Here is a 19,644-nt window from a genome sequence, read left to right on the forward strand (position 1 = left end):
CACAGGGAAATGATAGGGACTGGCAAAGGGTTTGGATACGGGTCTATAGTCTAACTCCATGGTTTCTAAACTGTGCATCAAGGCACCTCAGGGCACTGCAAGATATTTTACAGTTTGGAGGGAAACACGGAGACATCTCCTGGATACTGTGTAAACCACTAGCTCCAGGTAACAGTTTCAGCATTCGGTTGGTACATTCCTTTTGATGACATCATATATTTATGAAGCTGGGTTTTTGGTGGTTGCTGTGATAAAAAGCAAAGCTCGAGAATTCATGGGTCTCCAAATGGATTTCAAAGTTTGGGAAATAGATCAAATTAACTTAAAATTTTTGCTACCTAACAACTTAGAACCTGTTGTGTGTGCATTGTACTAACTACTTACTCAACATAACTGTTAGTTTTTTGTTTTGTTTTGTGTTAGAGACACCATAAAATTGACTGAAACACTAAGGTTACTGTAAACCAAGAAAGATTGAAAACTTATGGCTTAATTTTTTGGGGGGGATGCGTCATTGGCATCCTGATTACCTTCTCTAAGCCTTTTTTTTTTTTAAGCCTTAGTTTCCTTATCTGTAAAATGGTTAGACATTATCATAGCTCTCAAGCTATAGATAACATGGGCCTGACAATTAGTCCTCAATAAATACTTTCTTCACCTCACAGAGATGAAGTTTATCTTCATACGATCATTAATAAAATGGAATCTGCATTAATAAAATTGAATTTGTTAAATAAGTCAATGATATTATCAAAACTGCAGAGATTAGAATCAGATTATCTGTCAATAGCTAGAAAATCAAAGGGTTGAAAAGACTTTAGAAGCAACTTGTGAGCCAAAATGGATTTACCCATTAGAGATTGTCATTATCCATCTGAACAACTTGGCCCACTAAGGTCCCTAGTTTTGTTTTCTTAACTCAATTAACTTGAAATAATTAGTATGATTTAAAAGATTTGTTTTTGATGATTCAATCTTGATCATTCGTTTATCAAATATTTGTTGAATGCTTGCTAAATGTCCCACACTGTTGTATGTGCCTGCTTACAGAGGTGAACAAAGTAGACAAAAGTCCTCAACCTCATGGAATTTATATTATCTTGATGAGAGACAGAACAATTGAATATAATACACCAGATAATTATAAATAATATGGAGAAAACAAAAACTAAGGCAATGTAAAGGGGATAGAGTGCAAGGATGGCCATGGATATTATGATGAGTGTCACTGATTAGATGGTATTTGAGAAGAGACTTGGAGATAGGAGGAGGGAGAAAACTGTAAACGTATTTGGAAAAAGAGAGTTCCAGACAAAGGGAATGGCGTGTGCAGAGGCCCTACTTGGGAGCTAGGCTAGAGACCTGAGGGCCACTTTGGCTTTTACACTGAATAAGATAAAAGCCACTGGAGGGTTCTGAGCAGGGGGTGACATAATCGGACTTAGATTTTAAAGGGACCACCCTGGCTATGGAGTCCCTGAGTGGTACAAATGGACTACCAGCTGAAAGGCTGACAATTGGAACCCACCCAGAGATGTCTTGGAAGACATACTTGGTGATCTGCTTCCAAAGATCACATCCTTGAAAAGCCTATGGAGCAGCTCTACTGTGCACATATGGGGTCTCCATGAGTCAGAATCAACTACATGGCAACTAAAACAATACCGCGGCTATGCTGTGGAGAATAGACTGTATGAGGCAAGGGCAGAAGCAGGGGGATCAGTTAGGGGCCACCAGAGTAGGCCAGCCAAGAGATGGCAGTGGCCAACCAGTCCTAACTGGGGGAATTTTGCTCTATAATGGGTTTGATGTTGTTGTCGTTGTTAGTTGCCATCCAGTCAATTCTGATGTTTTAAGACATCGTTAATTCTATTTTTCAATCTGCAGCCCATTCCAGTGGTGTAGAGCTCTTTGGAAAATCTTCTGTTGTGCTTCACTCAGACTTTTCTCTTGCAGTTGCCATCCTACGTCCTTACCCCTCTACTCTCAATGAAACTGTTATATACGTTTGATCCTTTCCTTTAAATGGTCCGCAGAGCCCTGGCAGTGCAGTGGGTAAGAGCTACGGTGAGCTATGGCTACCAACCTATGGCTGCTAACCAAAAAGGTCGGCAGTTTGAATCTACCAGCCACTACTTGGAAACCCTATGGGGCAGTTCTATTCTGGCTCATGGGATCACTATGAGTTGGAATCAACTTGACAGGAACAAGTTTGGTTTAGTTTTTGGCATTACATTTTACTCACATGTCCAGGTGAAATGACTATACCATTCAGCTTCTCCTCAGTTTGCTTCTTTTCAGAGGTGGTTATAGAGGATACTGAGCATTGGGTTGGGAACCAGAGAGCAATTGCTTGATCCTGTTCTGCAACTGACAGGCAGTGGGACCCTGCACAAATCACATGATTTTCCTGGGCCTCTATAATAAAACCAAAACCAAACCTATCCCATTAAGTCAATTCTGACTCATGGTGACCCCGTGTAATCTTGATGGAAGTAGATAGCCAGGCCTGTCTTGTGTGGACTACAGGGTAGGTTTGATCTGCCAACCTTTAGGTTAGCAGTCTATTGTAAACTGCTTTCGCCCCCGAGGTACCTGGGCCTCTACAATCAGAGCAAGTTAGTCTCATAGACTTCTAGAAGGGAGAGACTTTAGAGGTCAAATAATTTAATCGTACCATTTTACAGATAAGACTCACTTTTACAACTAAACAGTAGTAATTGTCCTAGTAATAGTTCTAATAGCAGTAAAAACAGGGAACCAGGACTAGATCCAAAGTGTTGTTTGTTGTTTAAAGGCCTTTTAAATGCCTTCCTCGAGCATACATGAGGGCAAAATGAAGCTTGACCCTCACTTTCCAACCTCCAGCTCAGTGAATTACGCTGCTTGGTGATTCATCCACCCTATAAAATCATCCCTGTATTTCCATGTTTCATTTAATTTATGGAGGTTCTTGACCAGTGAAAAAGATAACATACTTTTGAGAACGAGTAATTCAAAAAATAACTGTGCGAGTAGGAGACACATTTACATGCAATTGGCAAACTGCACATGCACAGAACTATTTATATGGATGGCTTGGATGGGTTGGCTGAATGTTTAAGGCCCAAAAAAATATTTTAAGCTCCTCCATTTGCCCGGTGGTATTTGTGATGGTTCAAAGCAAGAGCTCTGGGTCCCTCAGGCTGTGTCCCAGCTCTGTGGCTTCCTAGGTGTGAGTCCTGGACAATTCACATAACCACTCAGTCTCTTTGCCCATTGTCTTAGTTATCCAGTCCTGCTGTAACAGAAATACCACAAGTGGATGGCCTTGACAAACAGAAATGTGTTTTCTTGTTTAGGTGACTAGAAGTCCGTATTCAGAGCACAGACTCTAGGGGAAGGGTTTCTATCCCTGTGGGCTCTGGAGGAAAGTCCTTGTCTCCTCTGTGCCTGTGGTTATAATCCCATTTGGAAATGGGTTGTCTTTGTTATGTTAATGAGGCAGGATTTAGTGTAGGGTGTAGCTCAAATCAATCTCTTTTGAGATATAAAAGAGGAGATTAATCAAGCAAACAAGCAAGCAGAGATGGGCGAGACAGACGCCAAGCCACATGGAGGTCTCCAAGGAACCAGGAAACAGAAGCTGAAGAGATAAGGATCTTTCCTCCGAGCCACTAGAGAGAGAATGCCTTCCCCCTGAGCCTGTACCCTGAATTTGGACTTCTAGCCTCCTAAAATGTGAGAACATAAATTTCTGTTTGTTAAAGCCACCTGCTTGTAGTATTTCTGTTATAGCAGCACTAGATAACTAATACAGTGTGTAAACAGGCTCAGAGTGGTTAAGTGAGTTTTTCAGGACTCGCACCAAGGAAGGGACTGAGCTGGGGAACAACCTGAGGACCCCAGAGTTCATGTTTTTAACTAGAGCTGGTGCTTCTAAGGAATGGCAGAGTCAGAGCAAAAATATTCGGGTTCCCTGGTCCACATTCAGATTTGAATACTTCCATTTATTTATTTATTTCTATTGCTTTGGTTCCTGAGCCGTAGTCACGTGACTAAAAGCTCCTCATTATTAGCCTTATGCTGCCAGGATGAGTTTGCCATTGACTCATCTGCTAAATGCACAGATCACTGAAATGTTTGGACACAGTGCTATAGACACTGTCATAATCTGCTTACTTTTCTGTGGAACGAAGCTTTCCTTTTTTTTTTTTCTCTTTCAAGAACGAATGATGAAAAGTGTTTATAATCTTGTCATCTCATCTGTCAGCAGAATTTACCGACTTGCTGTAATTGTTCCTCAGTACCTTCCAGAAGAGTGAGGAAGGATCAGAGATTATTGTCTCTGTCCACAAGAAATATACACCCAGTTATCTGAACCAGGTTCTGCCCACCCTGCCCCTGCTTTAGTTAATAAAGTATGGGAACAAAACCCCTTTCTTCTCTCCTTTTTTCAATATTCCTGCGAAAGAAAATTGAGTATCTGTAGAAGACGGAGTGAATATTAATGTGCTTGATAGTAAGACAAAAGGGAAAACGAGAGGGATATGCCAAAGCTTGGAAAATTACTAGGTATAATGTGATATTGGCATGAAGGACCCCATTTTATGCCTGTCTGACCAATCTCAAGGCTTCATCAATAACCACACCTGATTAATGACACTGAGGTAGCCAAAGAAACCATCAGAATAAAAATGTACCCTTTTGGAGGGGGAATGAATAGCTGCATCATTATTACTGTTTGTGGCCTGTTCCTTCCTTTTGAGAGATGGAGCCCTGGAAGGTGGTGCAACTGTGTGTCAGCAGGCAGTTTGTGGATGACTGTCAACTTTCAGGTTAAGGATAGTTGAGCTGAAAATCTTACACAGATGAACTATCTTCCCGTCGTGGACCATACTCACCGCCTCTTGAGCTCATCCTTTCAGAACCAACAAAGGATGGTAATTAAGAGTACAGGCTTCAGACTGCCTGAGTTAGAAGCTTTTGTACATGCTACAACCTCTAGTGCATCAGTTTCCTTGTCTGTAAAATGGAGAAAATAGTGTCTATATCATTGGACTGTTATGAGGACTGCATGAGTTAGTGTGTGCAAAACACTTAGAGAAAGCAGTAAAAGGCACAGGTGAGCCCTTAATGTGTGTTATCTATTACCAGTGTCATTAGGATGGGCAAAGTATTATATTCCTGGATTTGTGGATTTATTCTTATTTTTTCCCAACATTGGCTGTACAGATTGGAAGGAATCTTGACCTAACTTTGATTACTTTGGGTCTTGATCGAATTCTAATCACTTTGAAGCCATCACATAACTACAGCTCTTGTCTAATTTGTAATGTGAACAAAAAAATTAAAAACAACAACAACAACAAAACAAATAATAAAGACAGAAGCCAACTAATGAAGAGCAGTGTATTTGGAGTCAGATAACTTTGGTGTTTGGGTCCAAATCTTGGTTCTGCTACTTACTAGTTCAGAGACATTGGGCAAGTGACTTAACTTCTCTGAACTTTGAATTTCTCATCTCTAAAACTGAAAAAAAAAAAAGTTTTTTTTTTTTTTTTAAACAGGGAACCATCCCTATTTCATTGTATTGTTTTCAGCTTAATTGATATTTTATACGACTTATTTAATCCTTAGTGGGTTTGTAGCAAGTAGTAGCTTCACTTAAAAATTGTTTGTTGAACCAATTGATTTCAAAATATTAAGTAATAATGATAGCAAACTTTTGTAAATGTATACTATGTGCCAAACACTGAACACAGAGGTCATTACTTATTCTTCACAACAATCAATTATTGTTAATAAGCTACTATTAACTACTAGTATCAATGTCAATTCACAGATGAGAAAACCAGAGCCAAGTAAGGTGAGAACAACTTTCCAAAGTCATGCAAGGGTTTGTATTTGGGCAGTCTTGTCTCTAGAATCTGTACTTGTAACCCACACACTACATGACTTAGAGATCAAATCAGATATTTTATCAAGTCTAGCCACTGGCCTGGAGGTGGTCAATCAGTTTGCTTATTAAGACTGAAAAAGAGATGGAATAAAGCAGGAGAGACATTATGGAAGAATTATGGGTATAGATTTTGTTGGTGATGGTTTATTTTCTATCTTACCGTATGCTTGCATGTGTGTAAATAATACGGGCTTTTTCTTGAAATTGGAAAGCATGTTACATCAAGAGTTAAACTTAGCCTTGCTGCATCTATAGGAACAAATGATTTTTTTTTTTAAGATAAGTTAGAGTATTTCGATTTTTCTGACTCCATTCCAGCCAATACCCACCCACATAACCAAGCCTATATTTAAGACTTTATGCACTGCTTTCTGGGGGCTGTTTAGCCTTTGTGATAAAGAAGTACATGGATGTGGTGAAGGCTATCATTTGGAATTATGCCTGTTTTTCTCTTTTCTTCCTTATCTTTAGACACCAGAAGAACTAGAGGACGATTCTGACTTCGAACAGGAAGATTATGATGTACGCAGCCGAACAAGTGTCCAGACTGAAGATGACCAGCTCATTGCAGGGCAGAGTGCACGGGTAAGTGGACACCCAGGGTTTTGGCTTGGTGCACAGGGGCTACATTCATCAAAATGACTGGAGAGTTAGAGAAATTCTTCTGAATTCCATGGGCTTGAGACCCAGAGATTCATGTTTCAGAAATCTCTGCTCTCATCTAGAGTTTTTTATAGCATGTCACATCGTACACGATTGAAATAACCACCACTGTTCCTGATTCCATCCAGCTTCCCTCTTTCTCCATCACTTGAAACATAGCAGTTACACCAAACCAAACACGGTGTGTATGATGGGTTTTGATGGGGGTTGAGGATTATGACTGGATGGTTAACTGGCCGGCAGGCCCAAGAATGCCAAAATCTTGCATTGGCACAGCCACAATTTTTCTAGTTTAATTCTCCAAGCTTTTTAACAACACAAGATGCACTGACAAATGAGGTCTCAGAGTAGTACTTTATTACTGGCAGAGCTATTACTTCATACCTCTGATAAACAGGACTGCCTCTTATGTTGTTGGTTTAAGACCATCAGAGAAGAGAGGACACATTTTCTTCTTTTTTTTTTTGCTCCTCATACCTACCTGTGGCCATAGCAGAAGCCCTAGATCTGTCTGCATGTGATAGAGCAAGGAATTATAGAGACACATACTAGAAAAGTGTTAGCTTAAGTCACGAAGCAGGAAGCATCAGTGAGAGCATCAGCTCTGCCTGACATTTGGATGCTCTGTGATGCTGTTCACCAGCACAAATGGTCAGAGATAATCCTGGAACTTAACCAATCAGATTAGTGCACCTCCTGCAAGATAGATAATTGTGTCCCCCCCAAATATCTGTCAATTTGGCTAGGTCATGCTGTCCAGTGTTGTATCATTGTCTACCATTTTGTCATCTGATGTGATATCCCTATGTGTTGTAAATCCTATCGCTATGATGTTAATGAGATGGATTTGTGGCAGTTATATTAATGAGATCTACAAGATTAGATAGTGTCTTAAGCCAATCTCTTTTGAGATATAAAAGAGAGAAGGGAGCAGAGAGACGGGGGACCTCATACCAACAAGAAAGAAGCACCAGGAGCATAGTGCGTCCTTAGGACCCAGGGGTCCCTGCGCTGAGAAGCTCCTAGACCAATGGAAGATTGATGACAAGGACCTTTCTCAAGAGCCAACAGAGAGAGAGAGAGGCTTCTCCTGGAGCCGACCCCCGGAATTTGGACTTCTACCTTTGTAGACCGTGAGAGAATCAATTTCTCTTTATTAAAACCATACACTAGTGGTATTTCTGTAATAGCAGTATTAGATAACTAAGACAGACACATACTAGAAGTGTGTTAGCTTAAGTCATGGAGCAGGACACATCAGTGAGAGCACAAGCTCTGCTTAACATTTGAATGCTCTGTGATGCTGTCCACCAGCACAAGTGGTCGAAGATAATTCTGTAACCTAAGCAATCAGATTAATGTGCCTCCTGGAGGAGAAATAAAGATAATCAAGACAGGTGGCAGGAGTTGAAATCCCTGGATATTCCAAAAGATGATGGGTTTCTCTTCCCTTTAAAGGCTGTTTCCTTGTTGTAAGAACTATCAAAGCGTAGTATAAGTGAGAATTAGACCTTCTAATGCTCCATGTTTATTTAAGAAAACACAATGAATAGGAAGCATAAGGCTGAAGAACAGGTGGTAATTTAGGATGGGCATTGGGAAACTCTGGAAAGTTATAGAGTAAGAATGGTGAAAGAACTTATGAGCTTTAAGTTTCTGGAGGTAGAAAAAGTGAAGCAACTAAGAGAAATACACAGGTTTTTTTTTTTTTTTCATAGAAAAAAGAGCCCACTTCTCTTTAATTTTGTGGCAGAGTTGAGGGAAACCACTGGAGTGAAGTTGGAGTAGTTACAAGGAGGGGCTTTTTAGGGTCCCCAGAGACCTTAAGGAAACCCTGGTGGCATAGTAGTTAAGAGCTACAGCTGCTAACCAAAAGGTCAGCAGTTCAAATCCACCAGGGGCTCTTTGGAAACCTATGGGGCAGTTCTACTCAATGACAACAGGTTTGTTTTTTTGGTTAGAGGCCTTAAGAACTGAATGAAATGTTTGACCTGGCATTGGAGTGTGTGTATGTGTGTGTGTAGGGCTGTGTTATAAAGGAATATTAGTTAAGCATAAGACCTCTGTGGTAAACAGTCAATCAGAGGTTAACATAAAGAGGACCCAAAAGAGACTGACTAAGCCTATGTTGAGTCAAGAAAAACTTTGTACCTAAAACCTATTTCCTCTCATTTGATTTATGTCCTGGTAATCTCACCCAACAATGAAATGACCCAGAATGTATAAACGATGCACACTGACAGGAGGAATGTGAGGGTAAAAGCCAGTATATCAAAGATGCACTGGCTTTGATTTCAGGTAGACCTGGTTTGGGACTGTAAAAGGTGAGATGAAGCCCATGCTTGAGGTAGCATTTCTCTGAGCTTCAGTCCCATTACTTGCAAAATGGGAATAATAGACTTATCCATAGGGTTCTTTTGTAGATTTAACACTTAATATTTGTAAAAATAATCAGTGCAATATCTGACATATACTAAGTGCTCAATCAAGGATGGCTGTGATAGTTATCGTATTTTGGAAGAGAAATTCCTTCTGATCACATGCTGGTGATAGTAGAAATGTATATAAAGGGGTATGGGGACCCCAATTTGAAAAATCCTTGCAGACTCTTTTTAGACTCTATTCCCCTAAAAATGTTGAAATTTGGGAATTTCACTAAGCATAGAGTCTTTTGAGGCTGTGTTGGATTAACACCAATATAATCAATCAATCAAGTCGGTTCATCTTCAAAATTAAGTAAAACCAGCATTTTGATGTCAGTGACAAAGGGTGAGTTTGAGTAATTCATCCAAACATTATTCAATTCAAAATCAATTTGACTGCCTGAAACTCAGTATAGATACAGTTTTCTCAAAGACTGAGACATACAGTACAAAACTTATCTTGATTTATAATCACCATCTTGTTTAGTCCTGCATTTTAGAATGATGAGTAGAGTCCTGGTGTGTTTCCATTTCATGCACCTTACTTATATTAGACACCAAGTCAATGACAGTGAGTTGAAACAAAAGTCAGAGGACTCCTATGTATATCATCTATTATTTCTTTACCCTATTGTCATTTTTGAAAGACTTTTCAACATGAATTATGAATATGGTCCAAGATACAGCAAAATATTATTCCGATCTAGCACTCACTGGTTTGTCTTTGAGGTCCATCATGTGATCTATGTGATTAACTTGCAGCAGACAGCATTAGTTATTGAGACAGCCTGTTTTAGCCTCTAATTACATGATGACTAGTCAGAGACATAGAAATATGGCTGTTAAGTTGGAAATAAGAGGGTGCCTTGAATTGCTGAGGTGACAGATGGTCGAACTTTTGACCAGTGAATTGTGTTAACTTGGTTAAAATCATGAAGGAGGCAAAAGGTGGCACGAGAGAGGTAGCTGCTCTTTCCAGCAGCCAGACCTCCCCTGTTAATAGCCTTGTTTTGTATTCTCATTCAGAGAAGTTCCTCCTCTATGCAAATGGCAAATTGATCTAAAAGAAGGTTAAAGTAGAAGAAAAGCTTTTAGTACCCGCCCTCCTGACATTGCTCTCAAATTCTGAAATTTCTTATTTGTTTTATGTGTCCCTTGCTGCTGCTTGTCTACATTTCAAACAAGAATGAAAGAAGGAAAAGAAGAGAGGGAGAATGAATGGACGGTGGTGAACTGATAAAATGTGGAAGTGATCACAACTTTTGATCCTAGGCATGACATCTTAAACACTGTTGCTTCACAGGTTGACATAGTTAAAATTGGTCAGCAACAACTCTTGGGCGTTTAACCTTGTGATAGAATACGTAATTTGGAGTCACACAGACCCGATTTTAAATATAGGCTCTGCCACGCTGTGTAGCCTTGGGGCAACATTCTTAACCTCACCAAGCCTTATCTCATTGTATATAGAAGAGGAATACACAGTATTCTAACACATACTGTCATTAGAACTGCATGGTAAAGTATATTAAACCATCATCACAAGGATTTTCACATAACTTTGTAATGATTGTTAAGTTAGTCATGAAGATGATGCTGATTGTAGCTTGAGGTAGTCGTCCATTAGAAGGCCAGCCAAATAATTTAACCTGAAAGAACAGAATAATTTAAGCAATAATGAGAGTTTTACTTGAATTAACGGGACAATTTACCTCCATTTTCCAACTCACTTCACAGCCTGAAATTGGTAAGATTCAAAGTATCCACTCCTTAACTACTTATATTTATTATCTAGCCTCAAAACCGAGGAGGTAGAAAGGGGCAGTTTGACTTTTAGCCCCTTTAGTCATTACTTATAAAGATTCTTGTACTAGAAGCCTTAATGTCAGGCACTTGCTCTACCTTTAAGATACCCACACTTGTCACTTTGGGGTCCAGAGACTTCCAAAGTCATTATTCTTCTTGATATTGGAAAAATAATCACATGGAAAGCCCCTCGTGATTTAGGTTGAAGAAAAGGTTCTGAGCTATATGAGTGATTCTTGGTTTGTATCAGTGATTTGCACATTTTTTTAATAGGTGTTATTGTTGTTGTTAGGTGTCGTCAAGTAAGTTCCGACTCATAGTGACCCTATGCACAACAGAACGAAACGTTGCCCAGTCCTGAGCCATCCTTACAATCGTTGTTATGCTTGAGCTCATTGTTGCAGCCACTGTATCAATCCACCTCCTTAAGGGTCTTCCTATTTTCCGCTGACCCTGTACTCTGCCAAGCATGATGTCCTTCTCCAGGGACTGATCTCTCCTGACAACATGTCCAAAGTACGTAAGATGCAGTCTCTCCATCCTTGCCTCTAAGGAGCATTCTGGCTGTACTTCTTCTAAGACAGATTTGTCCGTTGTTTTGGCGGTTCATGGTATATTCAATATTCTTCACCAACACCACAATTCAAAGGCATAAATTCTTCTTTGGTCTTCCTTGTCCAGCTTTCACATGCATATGATGTGATTGAAAATACTATAGCTTGGGTCAGGCACACCTTAGTCATCAGGGTGACATCTTTGCTCTTCAACACTTTGAAGAGGTCCTTTGCAGCAGATTTACCCAATGCAATGCATCTTTTGATTTCTTGCCTGCTGCCTCCATGGCTGTTGATTGTGGATCCAAGTAAAATGAAATCCTTGACAACTTAAATCTTTTCTCCATTTATCATGATGTTGCTCATTGGTCCATCTGTGAGGATTTTTGTTTTCCTCATGTTGAGGTGCAATCCATACCGAAGGCTGTGGTCTTTGATCTTCGTGCTTCAAGTCCTTTTCACTTTCAGCAAGTGAGGTTGTGTCATCTGCATAACGCAGGTTGTTAATGAGTCTTCCTCCAATCCTGATTCCCCATTTTTCTTCATATAGTCCAGCTTCTCGTATTATTTGCTCAGCATACAGATTGAAGAGGTATGGTAAAAGAATACAACCCTGACGCACACCTTTGCCGACTTTAAACCAATCAGTATCCCCTTGTTCTGTCCGAACAACTGCCTCTTGATCTGTGGAAAGGTTCGTCATGAGCACAATTAAGTGTTCTGGAGTTCCCATTTTTAGCAATGTTATCCATAATTTGTTATGATCCACACATTTGAATGCCTTTGCGTAATCAATAAAACACAGGTAAACATCCTTCTGGTATTCTCTGCTTTTAGCCAGGATCCACCTGACATCAGCAATGATATCCCTGGCTCCATGTCCTCTTCGGAAAGTCCTCTTCTGAAACTGGCCTGAATTTCTGGCAGTTCCCTGTTGATATACTGCTGCAGCCATTTTGAATGATCTTCAGCAGAATTTTGCTTGCGTGTGATACTAATGATATTGTTCTATAATTTCCACATTCGGTTGGATCACTTTCTTGGGAATAGGCATAAATATGGAACTCTTCCAGTCAGTTGGCCAGGAAGCTGTCTTCCATATTTCTTGGCATAGATGAGTGAGCACCTCCAGTGCTGCATATGTTTGTTGAAACATCTCAATTGATATTCCATCAATTCCTGGAGCCTTGTTTTTTGCCAATGCCTTCAGAGCAGCTTGGAATTCTTCCTTCAGTACCATCGGTTCCTGATCATCTGCCACCTCTTGAAATGGTTGAACATCGACTAATTCTTTTTGGTATAATGACTCTGTGTGTTCCTTCCATCTTCTTTTGATGCTTCCTGCATCTTTTAATATTTTGCCCATGGAATCCTTCACTATTGCAACTCGAGGCTTGAATTTTTTCCTCAGTTCTTTCAGTTTGAGAAACACTGATTGTGTTCTTCCCTTTTGGTTTTCCATCTCCAGCTCTTTGCACATGTCGTTATAATACTTTACTTTGTCTTCTCGAGCCACCCTTTGAAATCTTCTGTTCAGTTCTTTTACTTCATCAATTCTTCCTTTTGCTTTAGCTGCTTGACATTTGAGAGCAAGTTTCAGAGTCTCCTCTGACATCCATCTTGGTCTTTTCTTTCTTTCCAGTCTTTTCAGTGACCTCTTGCTTTCTTCATGGATGATGTCACTGATGTCATTCCACAACTCGTCTAGTCTTCGGTCACTAGTGTTCAGTGCTTCAAATCTATTCTTCAGATGGTCTCTAAATTCAGGTGGGATATACTGAAGGTCATATTTTGGCTATCGTGGACTTGCTCTGATTTTCTTCAGTTTCAGCTTGAACTTAATAGGTAGAATTTAGAAAATTAATCCCCAAAATGGTTTAGCTACTCAGAGAAAAGTCTAGGAGTCTGGGATGGGGTGGTAGGAATCCTTATGGATTCAAGTCTCTGTTACCTCCAGACATGGGGCCCCAGATCAGGCAGACCAACAATCTGGATTGCTGTGCTTTGCTACTGTGAATAAAAGAAGCAGTAACCCTCAGACTGCCCCTGGTGATCAGATCACACAAACAGAAAGCTGATTTCTCCCATTTCCTTTTGTCCATGAAAATTATTATTCTCCCGTTTCCTTAGTTTGAGGGAATGAATAATTCCATGTTATGATTTTTGGATTTGGTTTGATTTGAATGTGACTGGTCTCTTTCCTAGCTAGAATGGCTTTAATGTGTTAACATTTCAAACTGCTGAGTTACATTGATAAGACCTAATTAAAATTCATGTGTTGAATTTTAATTTGATTAATTTGCAAATTTTGCAGTTTGTGATCTACTGTTTATAGATAACCTTTTTTTAAATTCCAGTTCCAGAAAAGGTCAATTATGAATTTTTAAAAGCCAAGAGCATTTTAAGAATATTTAGGAAATGGCTCTGCTCATCACTAGCGACATAAGCAGGAGCAAAAATGGAAGGACACTCGCACCGAAGTCACACACCATTAAGTGCATTATGCAGGCCAGTCACCCCCTAAGTCAAAATTGCATCTTCCTTTGCAAATCTGCTTTGAAGGAGCCAGCTTTTTTCAGAATCGTGTTTTTAGAAAATGTCAGTTCCGGTAACTTCTCTGGAACTGTATTGATGCAGTGAGTAGAAAAGTGTTTTAAGCAGTCAGTCTAAACATATGTATCGGGCTTCTGCTGTGCAGGATGCTGAGACATCTACCCCAAGGAAGCTCCTAGAGGAGTCAGAGGTAGGACATTTACAGGAATTATGTAGAGATTAGAGCAAGGCAGTTGATACTCAAATGCTAAATTGTACAATGAAACTTCAAGTGCTGTAGTTGACAGGGAAACCCTGGTGGCGTAGTTGTAAAGTGCTACAGCTGCTAAGCAAAAGGCTGGCAGTTCAAATTCACCAGATGCTCGTTGGAAACCCTATGGGGCAGTTCTACTCTGTTCTATAGGGTTGCTGTGAGTTGGAATCGACTCGATGGACGAGTTTTGGTTTTTTTATAGTTGCCAGAGAAGTATACGCCCTTCAACGCATGAGTTAACCCTTTGGGGTGGTAAAAGTTGCATTGCTTTCCCCCGGGAACTGGAATTCTGGAGGTTGGCTGGGTAGTTTTAAGATTCTTTCACAGTGTAGCAAACTTTAAATCATGCTGGTTTCTGCCCTGCCAGGACTAAGTAAATCACAACTAGCTCTTCTGCATGAGAAGGGCAAACAACTCCAGGACAGCATTAGGTTATCAGAGGAGTAAGTACCTATTTAATTTCTGCAAATCCAAACGTATTTAATGTGCAGTAGGATGGCTGCCTTTTTATTAACACAATGTTGCAAATTTGAGTTTATAATGGTCTTTTATATATGAAGCACATTTCTAAATAGTGTTTTAAAAATACTTTTGAAATCCTTTTCAAAGTGTAGTATTTTAAATACATTAACTGTAGTATTTGTACCAGTTTGACTTTTTAAAATATATTGTAATGTATAAATGTCTGTATGCGTATGTATCTATGGATACATGGAAACCCTGGTGCCGTAGTGGTTAAGTGCTACAGCTGCTGACCAAAGGGTCAGCAGTTTGAATCTACCAGGTGCTCCTTGGAAACTCTATGGGGCAGTTCTATCCTGTCCTATAGGGTCGCTATGAGTCGGAATTGACTTGACGGCCACGAGTTTGGTTTTTTTTTTAAATAGATACATGCATATGTGTGTGCCCATATATAGCCACTCATATTCCATCTACCATCATACATATGCACATGAGCATGGCTATCTACTGGTAAGAAGATGTAGTCTCTGGGCAGCTGTTCAATCAAAAACAGCATTTTGCAAATCAGACAAAGAGCCCCCTTTTTCTAGGCAGATGAAGCCCCATCACCAGGATGCATAGCCTGGTGGTCAGCACTTAGGATTCCAGCAGCTCTTGCCACATTGGAACAGGGACCATTGTGCAGTGCTTCACCTGCATGGCTGTGCATGTTGGTCCAGCTGATCCAGCCGTGTACAATGGCTAAGAATGATTTTAACAGACCTGGGTTTGAATCCGATTTATACAGCTTATTAGTTGTGTAACATTGGGGATATAAGTAATTTCTCTGGGCCTCAGTATACATATTAATAAAATTGTACGATTACTGAATATATGAAATTATATGACATAAGTAAAGTTTTTATCACAGTACTCAACATACATGCTTGTATATAAGGAATTGCATCAATGTTCTTTTATAAAAAGTTACATCAACTCTGATTCTATCCCTTCTCCATTAGTGGCAACTAAGAAATAAACTAGAGGGTAGGTAGAAAGTAAAATTAAAGGCAGCAATGATAATCATATAATATTAACGATAATTCCACGCATGTTTACTTTCATTTAGTTTGAACAACACTTTTGCATTTACTGGCCCATTTACTATAGTCTTAGCTAGCTGAAAAAAAAAAATTGATCTGATCCATGTAGTGATGAGGCCTTAACCCATGTCAGTGACAGAACCTGGTCCAGCCCAGTGTTGCTGACCTCACGTCCACTAACACTCCTATTAGACCTCAGTTGCCACCCTAAACAATGCGTGCACATTAGAAGGAGTTTTACAATTCAGGAAGCAGCTGTCTTGTGTTATTTTACTTGTTCTCTGGGTCTCCCTTCTGGAGAATGCTTAGATCCCAGAACAAAGGAGATGGTAATGCTGAAGTAACTATCATACCTACTCTTGTCCCTGAAGCAGGTCGTATAGGATCTGTGAGGATGCAATGAGGTGAGGTCAAATGTTTCACTCAGGGCCAGATACATAAATGGTTTTTAACAAATAGTTCCCCTTTTTCTACTTCCCCTTACCTGGCAATTCTTGAAAATCAACTTTTGCTCCACATTTCCCCTGCCTTCACAAGAGGGAGTCATAGTCACCCCAGCATTTCTAGGGAGAAGGGGAGGAGGGCTGGGAATAGGCAAACCATCCCTGCAAATGCCTGGGTATGGAATTCTTGTTTGGCATCAAACTGTGGACTCCTTTATACACACTCATAGAAAGTCTGGCTGCACCACCTCACTTGGATGCTCAGATAATGCTTAAAATCCCTCTCTTTCCCGGTGACAGAAGGCCTTTTTTTCTTTTTTCCCTTCTCTGAACAGATTTCAGTGTTGAAAGACGTGCATTCTTTCATCTGGTAAAAGTCTGCAGAGACCAAATATAAAAATTGTCAAGAATAGATTCTTTTGAACAAACATATGTCATCGAAGTGACAGAGAAGTTCTGTTACTGTCGTTGTGTGCACACCTTTGGATCTCTCTGTGGTTTTCATATGTGGGAGCAGGGGAAGGAGGAATTTGGGGACTTCACCAGACTACTTTTGGCAGTTCCTAGAATGGAGAAGATGTATTTCCCAGAATGGCAGGGAAACCATAACCCTTGTCCATGACAGGCTTTGCTGTCCACAGGGGCTGAGTAAGCCTACAGCCTGACGTTCCTTTGTCACCATTAGTGACACTTTGTCTATAACCCACACAGGCCATCATGGCGCAACTACCCCAGGAGGAGAAGGCAAAGATAGCTGAGCAGGTGGAGATCTTCCACCAAGAGAAAAGCAAGCTGGATGCTGAAGTGGCTAAATGGGATGACAGTGGCAATGATATCATTGTATTGGCCAAGCAGATGTGCATGATCATGATGGAGATGACGGACTTCACCAGGTGAGGCCCAGCAACATGGAGCTGAAGCTTTTCTCTTTAAGCCCACAAGTGTAGTAGAGTATGTTAGCATGTGAAAGTATGCTGGAAAATGAAACTACTGCATCGAAGCAAGGTGATGGTATTAGAAAATTTGTTTGTGTAAGTAGGTCTGGATCTACTACCCAGAAGGTAGGTCTTGTTCGTAAAGAGGACAGGTCCATTTTTATAATTGTTATTGTTGTTCTTATTAGTTGCTGTCGAGTCAACTCCCACTCATGGCAACCTTATGTATAACAGAACGAGACAATGCCCTATAATGTGCCATCCTCATGATCGTTGCTATGTTTGAGTTATTTTTCTAATCATGATTGTTTTATTTATGGATCCTAAGTCAGTCATAAAACCAAATCCCAGGGGAGGAATGACTGATCTTTGGCTTATGCTCTTGCGTAATATGCTTAAATATTATTTTAAGATAAGGTGGAAGATTTGTTAACCTCCCTTTGGAAGAATATATATGTGTGTATATAATACACATGTGTGTACATGTGTGTATATAATACCTTTTAGTGCCAACTAGTAATCTAGCATTAATTTCAGCTCACATTTTCTATTTACATACAAACAATACGGTTCAACAACCTGAGATTCCATCATTTTGACAGGGAAGTTAAAAATTGTGTAAGTTTTATTCTTTTTTGTTCTGAACAGTACTTTTAATAAATCAAGAGACCAGTCAACGTTTTGTGAGGAGCCTTTCTTCACCAGGCGTCATTGCTGTTTCTGCCATTGCGTTTTGGTCTCTTCTTTAGTGGACGTGGCATCTCTGCCTTTCTTACCGCAAACCCTGGGGGAGCAAAGCTCAATGAAAAGATCCCTGGATTTTGAGTCAGAACACCAGGTGATTTGGGACATGTCTCTTCTTGTCTCCTTCCTTTATTTGCAAAGTAGGAAAACAACATTTGTCCCACCAGCTTTACAAGAGAGTTGGAAAGTCCACAAAGGTAATGTAAGTGTCAATTATGCCACTATACGAATGTAAACTATTTCTTGATTGTAGACATTTTATTTTTATTGGAAAACACAAACACACACAAACATGTACATAAAGATGTTTTAGTGATTCAAGATGGGATTTGTTATTAAAATTATGTTAAGCTATATGACAGAGCCCTGGTGGGATATTGGTTAAGAGCTTGGCTGCTAACCAAAAGGTCGGCAGTTCAAATCCACCAACCACTCCTTGGAAACTCTGTGGAGCAGTTCTACTCTGTCCTACAGGGTTGCTATGAGTCAGGATTGACCTCAAGGCAAAGAGTTCAGTTTTTTTTTTTTTTTTTTTTTTTAAGATATATGACAATGTCAAAACCTCACCTTATGGGTGACAGTTTTTTTTTTTTTTTTTAATGGCTGCTGAATGTGTTTCATAAGAAAAGGCTGGAATTGATTATAGGTTTTAATAAAATATGCAACATCTCTGTCTCATTCCCTTTACCCTTTGCCTCTAAACAATAGGTACTAGTGAAATTGCTTGGCCCTTTCTCCAAATATTTTTAAATTGTTTTTTACTTCAGTGGAATGACTTTAGTGTTATGAGGGTACTAGTGACCTTTGGGACTTTTAAATGTCATCAAATTCATTAGAAGTTCAAATTGTGCATCAAGTTAGTCTTTGTCTACTTCACAGATTTCTTTCACAAAAAATAAATAGTGTTTAAGAACAGTCTCCACCACTCATCTGTCAATTTGGCCCACTGTGGTGGTTTGTGTGTTGCTATAAATCTGGAAGCTATGCCACTGGTGTTTCAAATATCAGCAGAGTCACCCAGGGTGGGTAGATTTCAGCAGAGCTTCCAGACTTAGACAGATTAGGAAGAAAAACCTGGTGATCTACGTCTGAAAAGAATGGGCCAATAATACCCTTATGGATAGCAGTGAAATATCATCTGATAAAGTGCCAGAAGATGAGCCCCTCTGGTTGGAAGGCACTCAAAATGTGATTGGGAAAGAACTACCTCTTCAAAGTAGAATTGACCTTAATAATGTGGATGGAGTAAAGCTTTTGGGACCTTTGTCTACTGATGTGACACTACTCAAAATGAGAAAAAAAAACAGCTGCAAACATCCATTAGTAATCAGAATGTGGAATGTATGAAGTATAAATCGAGGAAAATTGGAAGTTGTCAGAAATGAAATGGAATGCTTGAAGATAGATATCATAGGCATTAGTGAGCTGAAATGGACTGATATTTGCCATTTTGAATTGTGCAATCATATGGGAATGACAAAGAAGAATAGCATCTCATTCATTGTCAAAAAGAACAATTCGAGGTCCACCCTGAAATACAACACTGTTAGTGACAGGATAATATCTACACACCTGCAAACAGGATTAGTTAATATGACTATTATTCAAATTTATGCACTAACTACTAATGCCAAAGATGAAGAAACTGAAGATCTGTCCCAACTTCTGCCACTTGAAATTGATTAAACATGCAATCAAGATGCATTGATAATTAATAGTGACTGGAATGCAAAACTCAGAAACAAAGAAGAAGGGCCACTAGTTGGAAAATGTGGCCTTGGTGAT

The 19,644-nt window shown here is 39.7% G+C and overlaps 1 protein-coding gene across 6 annotated transcripts in view; it reads left to right on the plus strand.

The window, feature by feature from the left end:
* The window catches only part of CTNNA2 (catenin alpha 2), a 1,142,650-nt gene that overhangs the window by 1,062,023 nt on the left and 60,983 nt on the right, over positions 1-19,644 (plus strand). For all 6 annotated transcript variants that reach the window (XM_023552816.2, XM_010593677.2, XM_003413708.3 and 3 more), the window contains 2 exons: positions 6,413-6,526; positions 16,892-17,073. In XM_023552816.2, coding sequence (XP_023408584.1) covers positions 6,413-6,526; positions 16,892-17,073 — 296 coding nt within the window. The remainder of the gene's footprint in view (positions 1-6,412; positions 6,527-16,891; positions 17,074-19,644) is intronic.

Source organism: Loxodonta africana, chromosome 15 (genome assembly GCF_030014295.1).
Source record: "Loxodonta africana isolate mLoxAfr1 chromosome 15, mLoxAfr1.hap2, whole genome shotgun sequence".
Classification (NCBI taxonomy): Eukaryota; Metazoa; Chordata; class Mammalia; order Proboscidea; family Elephantidae; genus Loxodonta; species Loxodonta africana.